Genomic DNA, 18,024 nt, shown 5'->3' on the forward strand with positions numbered 1-18,024 from the left:
TTTTTTGCACCTTTTTCTTTAAACCAAAGTGGGGCTCTAAAGCTTTTCAAAACATGAGGATCATTCCACCTGGCTCTGGAATCGTCCACCAGGTGAATTTGGAATATTTAGCACGAGTGGTGTTTGATCAGGATGGATGCTACTACCCCGACAGTCTTGTGGGTACAGATTCTCACACAACAATGATCAATGGCCTTGGAGTGCTCGGCTGGGGTAAGCAACCTGCTAGACTTTTGCTTATGACTGGAATTTAACTTTATTATCTTTGTAGGAAAGTGATTAACTCTTTGTTCCTTCAAAAATTTAGATTTGGTATTGCTTAAAAGGAATGTTTAAAATTTTCAACAGTATTTAAAAAAAAAAAAAAAAAAAAAAAAAATCTGAATATTGAAATGTATAAAATTCTTACAGGGCTTGACCGGGTTGATGCTGGGAGGATGTTTCCCCTGGCTGGGGAGTCTAGAACTTTTTACTCCAGAGGGCTGTGGATGCTCAGTCATTGAATATATTCAGGATTGAGATCGATAGATATTTGGATATTAATGGAATCAAGGGATATGGGGATAGTGCAAGAAGGAGATGTTGAGATAGAAGTTCAGCCATGATTTTATTGAATGGCGGAGCAGGCTCAAATGGCCTACTCCTGCTCCTGTTTCTTATGTTCTTCTATTGTAGGATTTTTTAAATTCAAAACTCACCAATCTCTATTCAAAACCATTTATGGCAAATGTCTTGGACAGGTTTTACAGAGAACATATCCGTAATCCCAATGAATGTAAAGTACTACTGTCATGTTTCAGGATTTATGACTATTCTTTCATGGGAGGATCTAGGTGTATGCAATTACTTAAACGTGCTACTATTAAGTTAAATGTAGTTCTCGAAGGGTTAAATTCACAGAACAGAAGAGCTGGGAAATTTGATTCAGACGAAGCATCTGAGCGAGAGTGCTTTAGACACTGAAAGTTTGTTTAGACGTTCCAGTGAGTGTTCACGCTTCATAACATTGGCAGGACCCATTCACTAGGTGGCTGCTGAGACCCTATACTCGGACTAGGGAGGTAGACAGTTTTATTGAGAGGCCTAATGGGGAATCACTGATGAGAAGAAGTCACAGTGGCACTAACTTTTGACTTTGTGTGGGCACAGAGAGAATGGAGGAAAGAGACACACTGACAGGCAGTCCGGTTTTAAAGAGACAGCGAGGTTTAGACCTGGAGCTGGAAGCACAGTTACAGTTCAGTTCTTGCAGGTAGAAGTTGTCCAGAAAGAAAGATAATGCCAATAACAAATCAGCCAGCCCATGGAAGGGACAGGGTGTGTGGTTCATTAATATTTTCTTGTGTTTCAAGGAAAGAAGTGAAATTTAAGTGAAGTAAATAAAGATGTTTACAGCTGTTCATTTGACGGCTGTCTGTGAAATAAAGCATCTTAATAATGTACGTCAGGCCTTGTCTCACTAAGGCAGGATTAGAGAAGTGCATGCGAGGGCAAGTGTGAAAGACATAACATCTAGTTCAGATCACAATGGGGTACTATTGTTACACTCCTGGGATTTTTCCCGATTTCCTTTGCCCCATCAGGCCGTGCCGTCAGCTGCTTAGTCCCTAAGCTCTGGAATTTCTTCCCTAAACTTCTCGGCATCTCTACCTCTCACTCTTCCTTTAAGTCGCTCCTTAAAACCTACCTCTTTTTCCCTGTCCTAGTATCTCCTTATGTGGCTCGATGTCAAATTTTGTTTGATGGCACTCCTGTGAAGTGCCTTGGGCTGTTTTAGAAACATAGAAGATAGGAGCAGGAGTAGGCCATTCGGCCCTTCGAGCCTGCTCCGCCATTCAATGAGATCATGGCTGATCGTCCAAATTCAGTACCCTGTCCCTGCCTTCTCCCCATATCCCTTGATCCCTTTAGCCTCAAGAAATATATCCAACTCTTTCTTGAATATATTTAATGAACTGGCCTCCACCGCCCTCTGTGGCAGAGAGTTCCACAGGTTCACCACTCTCTGGGTGAAGAAATTCCTCCTCATTTCAGTCGTAAATGGCTTACCCCTTATCCTTAGACTATGACCCCTGGTTCTGGACTCCCCGGCCATCAGAAACATCCTTTCTGCATCTAGTCTGTCCAGACCTGACAGAATTTTATAGGTTTCGATGAGATCCCCTCTCAATCTTCTAAACTCGAGTGAGTATAAGCCCAATCGACACAATCTCTCCTCGTACGTCATTCCTGCCATCCCAGGTATCAGCCTGGTGAATCTTCGCTGCACTCCCTCCATGGCAAGAACGTCCTTCCTCAGGTAAGGTGACCAAAACTGCACACAATACTCAAGGTGCGGTGTCACCAAGGCCCTGTACAACTACAGCAAGACATCCTTGTTCTTGTACTCAAACCCTCTTGCTACGAAGGCCAACATACCATTTGCCTGCTGCGATTGGTGCACAATAACACCCAGGTCTCTTTGCACTTCCCCTTCTCCCAATCTATTGCCACTCAAATAATAATCTGCCTTCCTGTTTTTGCCACCAAATTGGATAACCTCACATTTATCCACATTATAGTGCATTTGCCATGTTTCTGCCCAATCACCCAACCTGTCCAAATCGTAATGGAGTTTCACGACATCCTCCTCACAGCTTACCCTCCCACCCAGCTTTGTGTCATCTGCAAATTTGGAGATATTACATCCAATTCCCTTGTCCAGATCATTAATATATATTGTGAACAGCTGCGGTCCTAGGACCGATCCTTGCGGTACCCCACTAGTCACTGCCTGCCACTCGGAAAACGACCCGTTTATTCCAACTCTTTGCTTTCTATCCGCCAACCAGTTCTCTATCCAAGTCAATACCTTGCCCCCAATCCCATGTGCCTTAATTTTGCACGCTAATCTCTTATGTGGGACCTTATCGAAAGCCTTCTGAAAGTCCAAATACACCACATCCACTGGTTCTCCCTTATCTATTTTACCAGTTACATCCTCAAAAAAAATTCCAGTAGATTAGTCAAGCATGATTTACCTTTTGTAAATCCATGTTGACTTTGTCCGATCCTGTCGCTGCTTTCCAAGTGCTCTGCTAGTACATCTTTTATAATGGACTCTAGCATTTTCCCCACTACCGATGTCAGGCTTACTGGTCTATAATTCCCTGCTTTTTCTCTACCACCTTTTTTGAATAGTGGGGTAACATTAGCTACCCTCCAATCCATGGGTACTGTTCCAGAGTCTATCGAGTTCTGGAAGATGACCATCTGCTATCTCTAGGGCCACTTCGTTAAGTACCCTGGGATGTAGACCATCAGGCCCTGGGGATTTATCGGCCTTCAGTCCCATCAATTTTCCCAACACCATTTCCCTACAAATACTGATTTCTTTCAGTTCCTCCCTCTCATTAGACCCTATGTTCCCTGGCATCTCTGGAGACAGAACCAAAGTATGTATTTAGTTGGTCCGCCACTTCCTTGTTTCCCATTATAAATTCCCCTGATTCTGACTGTAAGGGACCTACGCTTGACTTCACCAATCTTTTTCTCTTCACATATCTATAAAAGCTTTTACAGTCAGTTTTTATGTTCCCTGCGAGCTTACTCTCATATTCTATTTTCCCTTTCTTAATTAATCCCTTTGTCCTCCTTTGACTCCTAAACTGCTCCCACTCCTCCAGGATTATTGCTTTTTCTAGCCAATTTATATGTCCTCTCCTTGGACCTTATGCTATCCCTAATTTCCCTTGTTAGCCACGGTTGAGTCACCTTTTTTGCTTTATTTTTATGCCAAACTGGGATGAACAAATTCTGCAGTTCATCCATGCGGTCTTTGAATGTTTGCCATTGCCTATCCACCGTCAACCCTTTGAGTGACATTCCCCAATCAATCCTACCCAACTCGCTCCTCAGACCATCGTAGTGTCCTTTATTTAAGTTGAGGACCCTTGTCTCTGAGTCAACTACTTCATTCACCATCTTAATGAAGAATTCGATCATATTATGATCGCTCTGACCCAAGGGGCCTCGTACAACAAGATTGCTAATTAATCCTTTCTCGTTACATAGAAACATAGAAGATAGGAGCAGGAGTAGGCCATTCGCCCCTCGAGCCTGCTCCGCCATTCAATGCGATCATGGCTGATCATCCAAATTCAGTACCCGGTCCCTGCTTTCTCCCCATATCCCTTGATCCCTTTAGCCTTAAGAAATATATCCAACTCCTTCTTGAATATATTTAATGAATTGGCCTCTACTGCCTTCTGTGGTAGAGAATTCCACAGGTTCACCACTCTCTGGGTGAAGAAATTCCTCCTCATTTCTGTCCTAAATGGCTTACCCCTTATCCTTAGACTGTGACCCTTGGTTCTGGACTCCCCGACCATCGGGAACATCCTTTCTGCATCTAGTCTGTCCAGTCCTGTCAGAATTTTATAAGTTTCAATGAGATCCCTTCTCATTCTTCTAAACTCCAGCGAGTATAAGCCCAATTGACCCAATCTCTCCTCATACGTCATTCCTGCCATCCCAGGTATCAGCCTGGTGAATCTTCGCTGCAATCCTTCCACGGCAAGAACATCCTCATAAGGTTAAAGGTGCTATATAAATGCAAGTTGTTGTTGTTGTTGTGGCGAATAGCATAGATGCATTTAAGGGGAAGCTAGATAAGTACACGAGGGAGAAAGGAATAGAAGGTTATGCTGCTTGGGTGAGATAAAATAATGAGAGGAGGCTCGTGTGGTGGATAAACACCAGCACTGACCAGTTGGGCCGAATGGCCTATTTCTGTGCTGTAAAATTCTATGTAAAAAAAAAAAAATATATTAGGTACAGGTACACACCTGAATGTAAGATGCATAGACTGCCTCTGCGACTACTGTCCCCAAGAGAATATTAATGGTAGACTTGAAACTTGCAACAACGACACTTCCACATGCTGCAGGCTTGAAAAAGTCTTAAAGATTTTTACACAAGCTAAAAAGTATCTGGTGCTCAATCACCAGTGAAATACTCAGTTCCATTCTACGAGCATGTGTTGCTTGATAAAATCGCAAGTGCTTTAATCAATTCCTCAATACCACATGCAGCTGCTCTCCAAGAGTTGATGGTCTGTATGCGCCTTGGTTTCTGCAAGTGTGTGAAACTCCCAATCATTCTGCAGAATAAAGTGTTGGGTCAATCAATTTAGCTAATATTTGGTCATTAAAGAATACATTTTCCACTTGTGCACTCTTGGTGTGGTTCCTTGCCTGCTGCGCGAACATATCAGGTAATTGCATGCCGTAACCCACGATTTTCCAGGTATTAATATTAATAGATGGAAAATCATGGGCTGCACGCTTACAATTTTCCAACATGTGTCTCTGGGGGTGGTGAGGGTTTGCTCTACTTCCAGCTACCCACTTTTACTTCGTGTCATTCTAAGTCATTTTGCTTAGATGGCTGCTCTGATCTAATTTTCTATTGCACTCTGTGGAAAAATTTCAGACAGGCGCATCTGCAAATCTGGTCTTGGTGATTAGTGACCTCATTGTTTTGCAGCAGTGTTATTGCTGACCTCTGATCTATACCATTGTCTTGATTTATGTAGTGTTATAATTGTAACTTACTAGTCCAGTCCAGTTGTAATATAACTGTTACAAGTTTTGCACCAAACATTCTAAAGGCAGTCTTATTTAACTCGGCCAACACGGAGCTTCAGTGCTTGGGTACTTGGATAGTTATGCTTCCCTTAATCTTGAAGGCCTGTATCATTCAATAACATGTAAAACTGAATAAAAAGAGCAGGCATAGCTAGGGGAGTACAAAGCACTGGTCCCATTTCTGTCACTCCAAGGGGCGGGTGGGGGGGGGGGGGGGAACCCACAATCTCCTATATTTTAGACAAGATCCTCGCTTTAAGAGCATACTATCCGCCTCGAGGAGCCCTGAGCGGGAAATTGCTTGGCAGGCAGTGTGTGTTCTTCAGTGGCTCTATTGATGTTACTAACAGCTGGAACTTCAGATTAGTGTGGAGTAACCTAGAAAGAATTTGCATTTATATGGCGCCTTTCATGACCTCAGGATGTCCCAAAGCTCTTTGCAGCCAATTCGGTACTTTTGAAGTGTAGTCACTGTTGTATTGTAGGAAACACGGCAGCCAATTTGCACACAGCAAGCTCCCACACACAGCAACAGATAATCTGTTTTAGTGATGTTGGTTGAGGGATAAATATTGGCCAGGACACCGGGGATAACTCCCCTACTCTTCTTCAAAATAGGGTCATGGGATCTTTTATGGCCACCTGAGAGGGCAAATGGGGTCTCGGTTTAACATCTCATCCGAAAGATGGCGAAGTGCAGCGTTCCCCTCAGTACTGCACTGGGAGTGTCAGCCTAGATTTTGTGCTCAAGTCTCTGGAGTGGGACTTGAACCCACGACCTTCTGAAACATCGCCTACCAGCTGGGTATTGCCACGTGCACTGTTTGAGGACTGTGGCATTCTGGATTCTCACTGATGGTGTGAATACTGTTTCCTTTGCAGGTGTGGGTGGCATTGAGGCTGAGGCAGTGATGCTGGGTCAACCCATCAGCATGGTTCTTCCAGAAGTAGTTGGCTATAAGTTGGTAGGAACCCCGGACTCCTTGGTAACATCAACAGATATAGTCCTCACCATCACAAAAGTAAGTACACAATGCGCCCAAAGACTGAGGAGGTGTTGTCATAGGCGCTTCAAGCTTAATGTTAGAATTCTACTAACTTGCATTATATTTTAATAAAATGAATTGTAACCATTAAAATTTTTTTTAACCTCTTAAAAAAATCTTAAACTCGTTCATGGCACCAACTTCAGAACAATTAAGCTACTGTTAACAACGGTTATTCGGAGCTCTACTCGGAGCTCCGGCATGGAAAGAGAGCCCCAGGTGGGCAGAGGAAACGCTTCAAGGACACTCTCAAAGCTTCCTTGAAAAAGTGTAACATCCCCATCGACACCTGGGAATCCCTGGCCCAAGACAGCACAAAGTGGAGGAGAAGCATCCGGGAAGGCGGCGAACACCTCGAGTCTCTTCGCCGGGAGCAAGCGGAAGCCAAGTGCAAACAGCGGAAGGAACGCAGGTCAACCCAAGCAGCCCACCCACCGCCCCTTCAACCACCGTCTGCCCCACCTGTGACAGAGACTGTAGGTCCCACATTGGACTCATCCGTCACCTGCAAACTCATTTTTAATGTGGAAGCAAGTCATCCTCGGTTCCGAGGGACTGCCCAAGAAGGAGAAGATTAACTTATGCATGGAAACAATTTTTGTTTTAATTCTCTCTCCTTTTCTTTAAAGCATCTTCGCCAGGTTGGGGTTGTGGGGAAGTTTGTTGAATTCTTTGGGCCAGGTGTAGTGCAACTATCCATCGCTGATCGAGCAACTATTGCCAACATGTGTCCAGAGTACGGGGCAACTGCAGCTTTCTTTCCAGTGGATAAAATAAGCATCAAGTACCTGGAACAAACGGGTATGACCATGAAATCTAATTTTAAAAGCACATTGCAATAATCTGGATATGTTTCTATCTATTCATCCGCCTTACTTTAATAGAGAAGGAAAATCTACTGCTGAGGTACTGATGTGTACCTATCCATAGAATCATAAAGCACAGAAGGAGACCATTTGGTCCATCATGCCTGTGCCGGCTCTTTGAAAGAGCTATCCCATTAGTCCCATGCCTCCCTGCTCTTTCCCCATAGCCCCAGCAAATTTTCTCCCCTTCAAATATTTATCCAATTCCCTTTTGAAAGTTACTATTGAATCTGCTTCCATCACTCTTTCAGTGCATTCCAGATCATAGGGTATGGTAGCATAGTAGTTATGTTGCTGGACTAGTAATCCAGAGGCCTGGACTAATGATCTGGAGACATGAGTTCAAATCCTAGCACGACAGCTAGGGAATTTAAATTCAGTTAATTAAATAAATCTGGAATAAAAAACTACTGGATTGATGTAAAAATCCATCTGGCTCACTTTAGGGAAGGAAATCTGCCGTCCTTACCTGGTCTGGCCTGTATGTGACTCCAGACCCACAGCCATGTGGTTGACTCTTACCTACCCTCTGAAATGGCCCAGCAAACTATTCTGTTGTACCAAACCGCTACAAAGACGAGAACTGCAGCGGTTTAAGAAGGTGGCTCACCGCCACCTTCTCGAGGGCAATTAGGGATGTGCCTTGCCGGCGATGCCCACATCCCATGAACACATATAAAAAAAAAAAAAAGTGTTTTCCTATTACACTAACCTACTTTTGGGAGGAGTTATATTTTTCACAATAGCATGTGGTGCAAAGTTTTTAAGTGCGTACCATGGATCATGTGAAGTTTGTGAATGCTGCCATTAATTAACACATTTCTGAAGATTTATCCACCAATGCGGAAGCAAAGCTGAGATCGGACGGTTCCTATCGTTCATTCCCAGGAAATGTAACCAGTAGAAACTAGTGGAGTAAGAAATATAAATACAAATAGAAACAGTTTCTGTGGCTTCATGAACCAACTAGTCAGGCTTCTAGCTCCCAATGGCTCACTGGCTGTACTTTGGACACTCCAAGCTTCCCAATTGTGGTGAAAGAATGAATTTGCATTTATATAGCGCCTTTCACAATCTCAGGATATCCTGAAGCACTTTACAGCCAACTAAGTGCTTTTGAAGTTTAGTCACTGTTGTAATGTAGGAAACACAGCAGCCAATTTGCACACAGCAAGCTCCCACAAAGACAAATGTGATAATGACTAGGTAATCTGTTTTAGTGATGTTGGATAAATATTGGCCCAGGAAACCGGGCGGATCTCTCCTGTGCATGGTATCTGAAATGGAAGTTTAGAATCCCTATACCTGAAGATTAAAACACCTTGTCAGGGCAGTATTCTGGTGCAGCAGTGGGCAGTGTTGTTGGTGTAGAAGATGGTGGATTTAAATTTCCACCGCACTGGATTTCCATCTTTGCTCTGTAGCAGGCTAGTACTGTCCCACCTCAGGTAGGGAAAATCAGAGGGATGGTGTCACCATGCTGCTGCTGCTGTTCACACTCTCTGGTAGTTGGTTAAAGAGGCTTGGGAACAGGCTGAATGGCTACCCTCCTAGCCACAAGAGAGGGTTGTGGCCCAGTGAAGCCTGAATGTGGGGAAACTGAGTAAGTCGCAACCTCATTTATAAAAAAAAAAAAAAAAATCAATCAAAAATTTACTGCTGTGGGAAAATTTGATACGTGACTACGTATTAATGAAGCTACTTGACCACAGAGCTACCAACTGTATTGAGAGCATCTTACTGTTTGTCTTTATATAGTTAGATCTTTCGTGTCGATAGATTTCTGTTGCTGGTACGTCGATAGATTTTTGTTGCAGAACTTGTTTGCTTATTAGAGCAATTGTCACCTCGTGTTTTGATACCGACATTTCTTTTAACTATTGAAAGGTACTCTCTGTTTCTAGAAAGCAACAGCCGTTTACCATGTTCTTGCTGTTTTCTGTTCCTTTTAAGGTCGAGATGAAAATAAGCTGAGTTACATTGAGCGATATCTCAAAGCTGTTGGAATGTATAGAGATTTCAGTGATCCATCTCAGGATCCAGAGTTTACTCAGGTAAAATGATCCCTGCGTGTTCAAGTAAAATCTCAGGCTGCTGAGAAACCTTGTAATGTCAAATTATAGACCTTTTTTAAAAAAAAAAAAAAAAAAAAAAAAAAAAAAAAATATGATACAGTAGCCCCAAGTCTTTGAGTTTATCTATGGTTATAGCTTAGTCAGGTAATTCTAGGTGAGGCCTGAATTGGGTGGGGTGGTGAGGAGATGGGAGGTGGAGATAAGGGTGGAAGTTACAGGTTTGGAGTGATGAAAGAAGGAAAATAAATAACTTGCATTTGTATAGCGCCTTTCATAACCTCGGGATGTCCTAAGGTACTTCACAGCCAATGAAATACTTTTTGACGAGGTGGAGGACACGGTGAGGGTGGAGGGGCGAATGTGGGGCAAATGGTGAGAGGAGGTTCTGGGGGAGGGATAAGAAAAATCTATTTGAGTTAACTTTCCCATGCAAATCCCTGTTGAAATATATCACTCCCAGTACTTTTTAAATAAAAATTTCCATTCCTGGCACTTGCGTTTGTCCAAGTGCCAGTTTTTTGTTTGTTTTGAGCTCCCGCTCCCTGTGTTTGAGTTTGGTATTGTTCTTTATTAGTCCTAGTCTCTGTGTTTGTTTAGTCCAGCCTTCAGTATTTGTGTGTATTTTAATTCCATTCCTGGCATTTGTGCTTTTTTTAAATGTCCGCACACCCTGAAATTCCCCATCCTTTCCAAACTGCAAGACTCACTTCCCCAGTGCTTATTAATATTTTTAATTTTCCTCCATACCCTTTCCCTCAGCATTCTCTTCATAACTGCCCTAACTCCCTCTTTCCTGCACACACCTTATTCCAGCACCTTTTCTGTGCTCACCACTCACTGTCACCAAACTCGCTGAAATCCTTGATGTTCTTCCTTCTCATTTCCTTGCCAAACCCTTCACCACTCCCTGCCACACAACTTCCACCACCCAACCGTTTTCTCAGTCAGCACCACCAACTTCTCTGTAGCCCCATTCTTTCCTCCTCTTAACATTTTGTATGTCTCCGCACTCGGTTCAAGCACTACAACCTCCCTTGTTTGTCAGTGTTTCCGCTAAATTTTTTTTGGGTGCGCGGCCCATTCAAATTTCCACGCATGTGCTGTTTTTTGCATTATAAAGACGTTGAGCAGCCTGTGCAGGACCTCCCGATCCCCGGGTGGTGTGCAGCTTAACAAGAACATTGTTGCATATCCTACTTCACGCTTCCATAACAAACTCCAACTTGACTCCAGCCCCTTTGAAACCAATGCTTAGCTGCAATTCCCAAATTCTTGCCATATGAAACATCTACTTTACTTTCACATATTTGTCAAAATAAACAAACCCTTCGACCCAGCACAGAATGTAACGCAAATAAGTATTATATATCTACAGGAAACTCTCGATTTACCGGCACCTAAATAACCGGAAATCTTGGTTAAGCGGCAAAAGTCAGGAGTAGGTTCAGGTAAGTTTTACTTCATATTAGTGGCCATTCCTCGATCTGTGGCTGTGCAATCGGGGTTCCTGCACATGTTGCTAAGCAACAGGGAAGCCTGGATTTGTTGCTGTGTACGGAGCTCTCGTACCTTTTAACTATACCTCTCTGTAATCCAGACATTTTGATAAACCGGCACCACGCCGGTCCTGTTGGTGCCGGATAAAAAAGAGTTTCCTGTATATACAAAATACTCCATACAATTAAAAATACATGTTGTATAAAAGTATTTACACAGACATGTATGTCTATTATACATACTGCATAAATGTATTTTAATATACTGTTTCACTAATTTAACTCCTTTTATTACATAGAAGTTACAACACAGGCCATTTCGCCCAACCAGTCCATCTTGGCATTTACCCTCCACACAAGCAAATCGTTATCACATATACCCAACCTGTTCCCATATCATTTCATCCTCTTTTCCTTTATCCAATCTTGAATGTTGACATAGTTTATGCCTCTACCACTAACCCTGGAAGTGAATTCCACAGACTCTCAACTTTTGCATAAAGAAGCTGGTCTTTCTCTCTATTCTAAATCTCTTGCGTTTAATCTTGTATCTATGACCCCTCATTCTCGACTCTTTAGCTACTGGAAACAGTCTGCTTCTCCTCAAGGCAGTGACTCATGCTGATGTACAGTTCATGGACATCGTTGGCACAAGTAGTATTCTTTTATAATTGAGTCTAGACAACATTAGCAAACTATTTGCAGGGGTGGGGTGCTTTAGGTGTGCCTAATTCTTGACTCCCCCCGCCCCCCTCCTTTCTTGTCCAATATCAACATCAGGGGTCACTGGATGGTGATCAGGAGTGGGAGCCTTGGCTGACTTGCTTTGTGCCCTCACTTAAAAGCCCAGTTGTAGTGAGATCAGCCAACAGCATAGACTAGGGACTTTCCTGAGACATGCAGCTCAGTTCAACAATTTGCAGTGCAATTAACCTCTTTGGGGGGGAAGCCCTACTTTAAAAAAAACACTCCCCATTATTCTAAAGAGTATCTTATTAGAGTGAACAACGTCTATTGTCCTTCCATATTGGGAGAGCATCCTGATGGTTTCTTTGCAGTCTTAATGTGATGCAAATAAATGTTTTATAGGTTAGAAAACATTCTTTTGCTCAGCTGAACTGTTCCAAACTGAAATCTTTTGTTCTGCGCAGATTGTGGAACTAGATCTTAGCTCTGTGGTATCGTGCTGCAGCGGCCCCAAACGACCTCAGGACAAAGTGGCTGTGTCCGATATGAAGCAAGATTTTGAAAGTTGTTTGACTGCTAAGGTGAGCTTCAAATATACCATCTACCACTGGAAATGCAAAAAGGTGAAAGTTTTATGTTGGGTACAAACCGGCTGAAAGGTAGGAAAACAATGACTGCTTGCATGAGGAGTTATATCGGGGTGGGGAATACTGAGTTGGGGTGCCTTGGGGCTCAGTATTGGAACCGTGGCTGTTTCTAATGCATAAATGCCCTGGCTTCAGAAACCCCTTGCAAAGTGGTTAGATTTGCAGATGCTACCAAATTATGCGGGCCAATGGAATCAGAAGTAGTAGCTCGGAAATCATAGAATAGGTTGGACACGATATGAAAATGGGTAGTAGAACGGCAGATGAAATTTCGCCAAGACACACACAAAGACGTAAGCAAAGAAAAGTAAAATAGACGACTTGTGTTTACATAGTGCCCTTATCACTGAAAAATATCCCAAGGCACTTCACAGAAACTTAATCGGAGGACACGTATACTCCATGAATGTAATTGAAATAGCTGAAGCCGAGGATGAAGCTGAAAGAGACTTGAGAGTTTTAGTAGATTCAGCGCTAAAGTTCTTCGAAATAGGACTTGAACCCACAACCTTCTGACTCCGAGGCGAGAGTGTTACCCACTGAGCCCCAGGGCATTCTCCCCGGTTTCCTAGCCAATATTTATCCTAAGAGATATCTGGTCATTGTCACATTGTTGTTTGTGAGCGCGTGCTGTGTCAAAATTGGCTGCCGTGTTTCCTACATTACAACAGTGACTACACTTCAAAAGTACTTAATTGTCTGTAAAGTGCATTGAGATGTCCTGGTGCCGTGAAAGGCACTATATAAATGCAAATTTTTTCTTTCTTTAAACATAGCCAATGAATGCAGAGCAGCAATCAACAAAGCAAATAGGATTTTGAACTACATAGCTAGAACAATAGACTACAAGTCAAAGGAGGTGATGATCAAACTTTATAGTGCCCTGTTCAGACCACATCTTGACTGCGTCCACTCTGGTTGTCGAGAAACATTAAAACACTTGAGGCAGTGCAGAGTAGGGCCACCTGATGGATCCTGTATCAGGTGTCTGAGTTATGTGGAAAGACTGGTGAAACCTGGGCTTTTCAACCTGGAGAAGAGGCATCTGAGAGGTGATCTTCTAGAGGTATATAAGATTGGTAAGGGTATAAGTAGAGGCTTTATAAATAGAGGCATAGCATACAAAGGCCAGGAAGTTATGCTAAACCTATACAAAACACTAGTTCAGCCCCAGCTGGAGTATTGTGTCCAATTCTGGGCTCCACACTTTAGGAAGGACATGAAGGCTTTGGAGAGGGAATGGAAGAGATTTGCTAGAATGGTTCCATGGATGAAGGATTATAGTTACGTAGATAGACTGGAGAAACTGGGGTTGTTCTCCTTGGAGCAGAGAAGGCCAAGAGGAGATTTGATAGAGGTGTTTAAAATCATGAAGGATTTAGATAGAGTAAATAAAGAAAAACAGTTTCCAGTGGCTGAAGAGTCGATAACCAGAGGGCACAGATTTAAGGTGATTGGCAAAAGAACCAGAGGCGACATGAGGAAAAACGTTTTACACGACGAGTGGTTAGGATTTGGAATGCACTGCCTGATAGGGTGGTGCATATAGATTAAATAGTAGCCTTCAAAAGGGAATTGGATAAATACTTGAAGGAGAAAAAAATTGCAGGGCTATGGGGAAAGAGCAGGGGAGTGGGGCTAACTGGATTGTTCTTCGAAAGAGCCAGTGCAGATTCAATGGGGTGAATGGCCTCCTTCTGTGCTGTATTATTGTATGATTTTATAGAAAAAGTTAACCGGGGATATTACTTTAAATTAAACTGTGGGTGTAGAACTAGGGGACACAAGTTCAAACTAGTTAAAGGTAATTTTGGGACTGATATAAAGAAATTCATCATTTCACGGAATGATCACCACGTGGAATAAACTTCCTGTTGGAGTGGAGGAAGCAAAAACCTGGGAATATTTACTAAACAATTGATGTTACTATGGGGAGGGATGTTAGAATCTCTGGGTGGATGAATTAAGATGGGCTGAGCAGCCTTCCTCATCCGTAACTATTTTGCGAACCTGTACGTGCTGCAGTTTTACTAAAAAAACACTTGGATTTAAGACCAAGCACAAGTAGACTTGTATCAATTTGGCTGCATGATAGAGGAAATGAAAGACACTGTTCTCAGCTTTCCCTATATCGTTCTCAGCTTTCCCTATATCGTGCTTGCTCATTCTGAATAATTGTTGAATTTAAGTGACTATTCTTAAGATTAACTTCCGTGAGATTTTTGCATATCACTTGAAAATCCTCAAGTAATTGTGAAAATTCCTAGACCTATTTTCATAATTAAACCAGTTGCATTTAAAAGAAGAAAGGTGTGACTTTCAATATCAGATACTTCTCTTTCTCTCTTCCTTCCCCCATCCCACAAGATATATTGTTCCTTGTTTTAATAATTGTGCTGGGTCACTGCTTAATTTTTTTGGTTAGGACAGTTGCACATTAGCACCTGGGATCTGTCTGGATGACAATCTATCAGACTTCCAGGAAACATAGAAGATAGGAGCAGGAGTAGGCCATTCGGCCCCTTGAGCCTACTCCGCCATTTAATGAGATCATGGCTGATCATCCAAATTCAGTTCCCTGTCCCTGTTTTCTCCCCATATCCCTTGATCCCTTTAGCCTTAAGAAATATATCTAACTCCTTCTTGAATATATTTAATGAATTGGCCTCTACTGCCTTCTGTGGTAGAGAATTCCACAGGTTCACCACTCGCTGGGTGAAGAAATTCCTCCTCATCTCTGTCCTAAAAGGCTTACCCCTTATCTTTAGACTGTGACCCCTGGTTCTGGACTCCCCTGCCATCAGGAACAGCCTTCCTGCATCTAGTCTGTCTAGTCCTGTTAGAATTTTATAAGTTTCAATGAGATCCCCTCTCATTCTTCAAAACTCCAGCGAATATAAGCCCAATCGACCCAATCTCTCCTCATACGTCATTCCTGCCATCCCAGGTATCAGTCTGGTGAATCTTCGCTGCACTCCCTCCATGGCAAGAACATCCTTCCTCATATAAGGCGACCAAAACTGCACACAATACTCAAGGTGTGGTCTCACCAAGGCCTTGTACAACTGCAGCAAGACATCCTTGCTTCTGTACTCAAATCCTCTCACTATGAAGGCCAACATACCATTTGCCTCCTTAACCACCTGCATGCTTACCTTCAGCGACTGGTGCACAAGGACACCCAGGTCTCGTTGCACTTCCCCTTCTCCCAATCTATTGCTTTTCAGATAATCTGCCTTCCTGTATTTGCCACCAAAGTGGATTTATCCATGTTATATTGCATCTGCCATGCATCTGCCCAATCAACCACTTGTCCAAATCATACTGGAGTTTCTCGGCATCCTCCTCACAGCACACACGCCCACCCAGCTTTGTGTCGTCTGCTAACTTGGAGATATTACATCTAGTTCCCTCGTCTAGATCATGAATATATATTGTAAATAGCTGGGGTCCTAGCACCGATCCCTGCGGTTCCCCACTAGTCACTGCCTGCCACTCAGAAAAAGACCCGTTTATTCCAACTCTTTGCTTCCTGTCTGCCAACCAGTTCTCTATCCAAGTCAGTACCTTACCCCCAATCCCATGTGCTTTAACTTTACACGCTAATCTCTTATGTGGGACCTTATCGAAAGCCTTCTGAAAGTCCAAATACACCACATCCACTGGTTCCCCCTTACCTATTCTACCAGTTACATCCTCAAAAAATTCCAGTAGATTAGTCAAGCACGATTTACCTTTTGTAAATCCATGTTGACTTTGTCCGATCCTGTCACTGTTTTCCAAGTGCTCTGCTGTTACATCTTTTATAATGGACTCTAGCATTTTCCCCACTACCGACATCAGGCTTACCGGTCTATAATTCCCAGTTTTCTCTCTACCACCTTTTTTAAATACAGAAAACTTTAGTTTAACCGGAGGTTAAATGTCCGGAAAGCTCTATCTACCGGCAAAATTCAGGAGCCGTTTCCTATAAGTTTTTTTACTTCTCGTTTTTTTTTTCCAGTCAGGCTCTGCAAGGTCTAGCTGAAGCTGTTGCTTAGCTACAGAGACGCTTTTAAGCTGCGGCTGAATGTTTTGAAGCTGTTGCTGAGCAACAGGGTTTGTTGATTCACACGGAGCTCAAAAGCCCCGTATGTTTTAACATTAGCGCTGGTTTCTGCGGCAGTTTTGATGGTACGGCACCAGCTCGGTCCTGTCAGTGCCGGATACCAGAAAGTTTCCTGTAGTGGGGTTACATTAGCTACCCTCCAATCCATGGGAACTGTGCCAGAGTCTATAATTTTGGAAGATGACCAGCAATGCATCTACTATTTCTAGGGCCACTCCCTTAAGTACCCTAGGATGTAGATTATCAGGCCCTGGGGATTTATCGGCCTTCAATCCCGTCAATTTCCCTAACACCATTTCCCTACAAATACCGATTTCATTCAGTTCCTCTCTCATTAGACCCTATGATCCCCGACATCTCTGGGAGGTTATTTGTCTCCTCCTTTGTGATGACAGAACCAAAGTATGTATTTAATTGGTCAGCCATTTCTTTGTTCTCCATTATAAATTCCCCTGATTCTGACTGCTTGACTTCACCAATCTTTTTCTCTTCACATATCTATAGAAGTTTTTACAGTCAGTTTTTATGTACCCTGCAAGCTTACTCTCATACTCTATTTTCCCCCTCTTAATTAATCCTTTTGCCCTCTTTTGCTGAATCTTAAACTGCTCCCAATCCTCAAGTTTGCTGCTTTTTCTGGCCAATTTATATGTCCTCTCCTTGGATCTTATGCTATCCCTAATTTCCCTTCTTAGCCACGGTTGCGCCACCTTTTTTGTTTTATTTTTATGCCAGACAGGGATGACCAAATTCTGTCGTTCATCCATGCGCTCTTTAAATGTTTGCCATTGCCTATCCATCGTCAACCCTTTAAGTAACGTTCCCCAATCCATCCTAGCCAACTCGTGCCTCATACCCTAGTCTCTGAGTCAACTACTTCACTCTCCATCTTAATGAAGAATTCTATCATATTATGATCGCTCCGACCCAAGGGGCCTCGCACAACAAGATTGCTAATTAATCCTTTCTCATTACATAATATCCAGTCTAAGATGGCCTGATCTCTAGTTGACTCCTCGACATATTGGTCCAGGAAACCATCCCATATACACTCTAGGAATTCCTCCTCCACAGTATTGTTACCAATTTGGTTAGCCCAATCTATATGTAGATTAAGGTCACCCATGATAACTGCTGTACCCCTATTGCACGTGTCTCTAATTTCCTGTTTAATGCCATCCCCAACCTCAGCATTACTGTTTGGGGGTCTGTATACAACTCCCACTAACGTTTTCTGCCCCTTGGTATTTCTCAGCTCTACCCATACAGATTCCACATCATCAGAGCTAATATCCTTTCTTACTATTGTGTTAATCTCCTCTTTAACCAGTAATGCTACCCCACCTCCTTTTCCTTTTTGCCTGTCCTTCCTGAATATTGAATACCCCTGGATGTTGAATTCCCAGCCTTGGTCATCCTGGAGCCATGTCTCCATAATCCCAATTATATCAAATCTGTTTACATCTATTTGC

General features: G+C 42.8%; 1 protein-coding gene across 3 annotated transcripts in view; it reads left to right on the forward strand.

Annotated features, from left to right (window-relative positions):
• aco1 (aconitase 1, soluble) overlaps positions 1-18,024 on the forward strand; it is a 91,334-nt gene that overhangs the window by 43,711 nt on the left and 29,599 nt on the right. For all 3 annotated transcript variants that reach the window (XR_015078996.1, XM_085992752.1, XM_085992759.1), the window contains exons 6-10: positions 30-213; positions 6,510-6,649; positions 7,303-7,474; positions 9,493-9,593; positions 12,262-12,378. Coding sequence is in view for 2 of the 3 variants with exons in the window: in XM_085992752.1 (XP_085848878.1) it covers positions 30-213; positions 6,510-6,649; positions 7,303-7,474; positions 9,493-9,593; positions 12,262-12,378 (714 nt within the window). In the remaining variant the exon portion in view is untranslated. The remainder of the gene's footprint in view (positions 1-29; positions 214-6,509; positions 6,650-7,302; positions 7,475-9,492; positions 9,594-12,261; positions 12,379-18,024) is intronic.

The sequence above is a fragment of the Somniosus microcephalus genome, chromosome 1 (genome assembly GCF_052327205.1).
Source record: "Somniosus microcephalus isolate GS21.2 chromosome 1, FLI_Smic_1.0, whole genome shotgun sequence".
NCBI classification, from domain to species: Eukaryota; Metazoa; Chordata; class Chondrichthyes; order Squaliformes; family Somniosidae; genus Somniosus; species Somniosus microcephalus.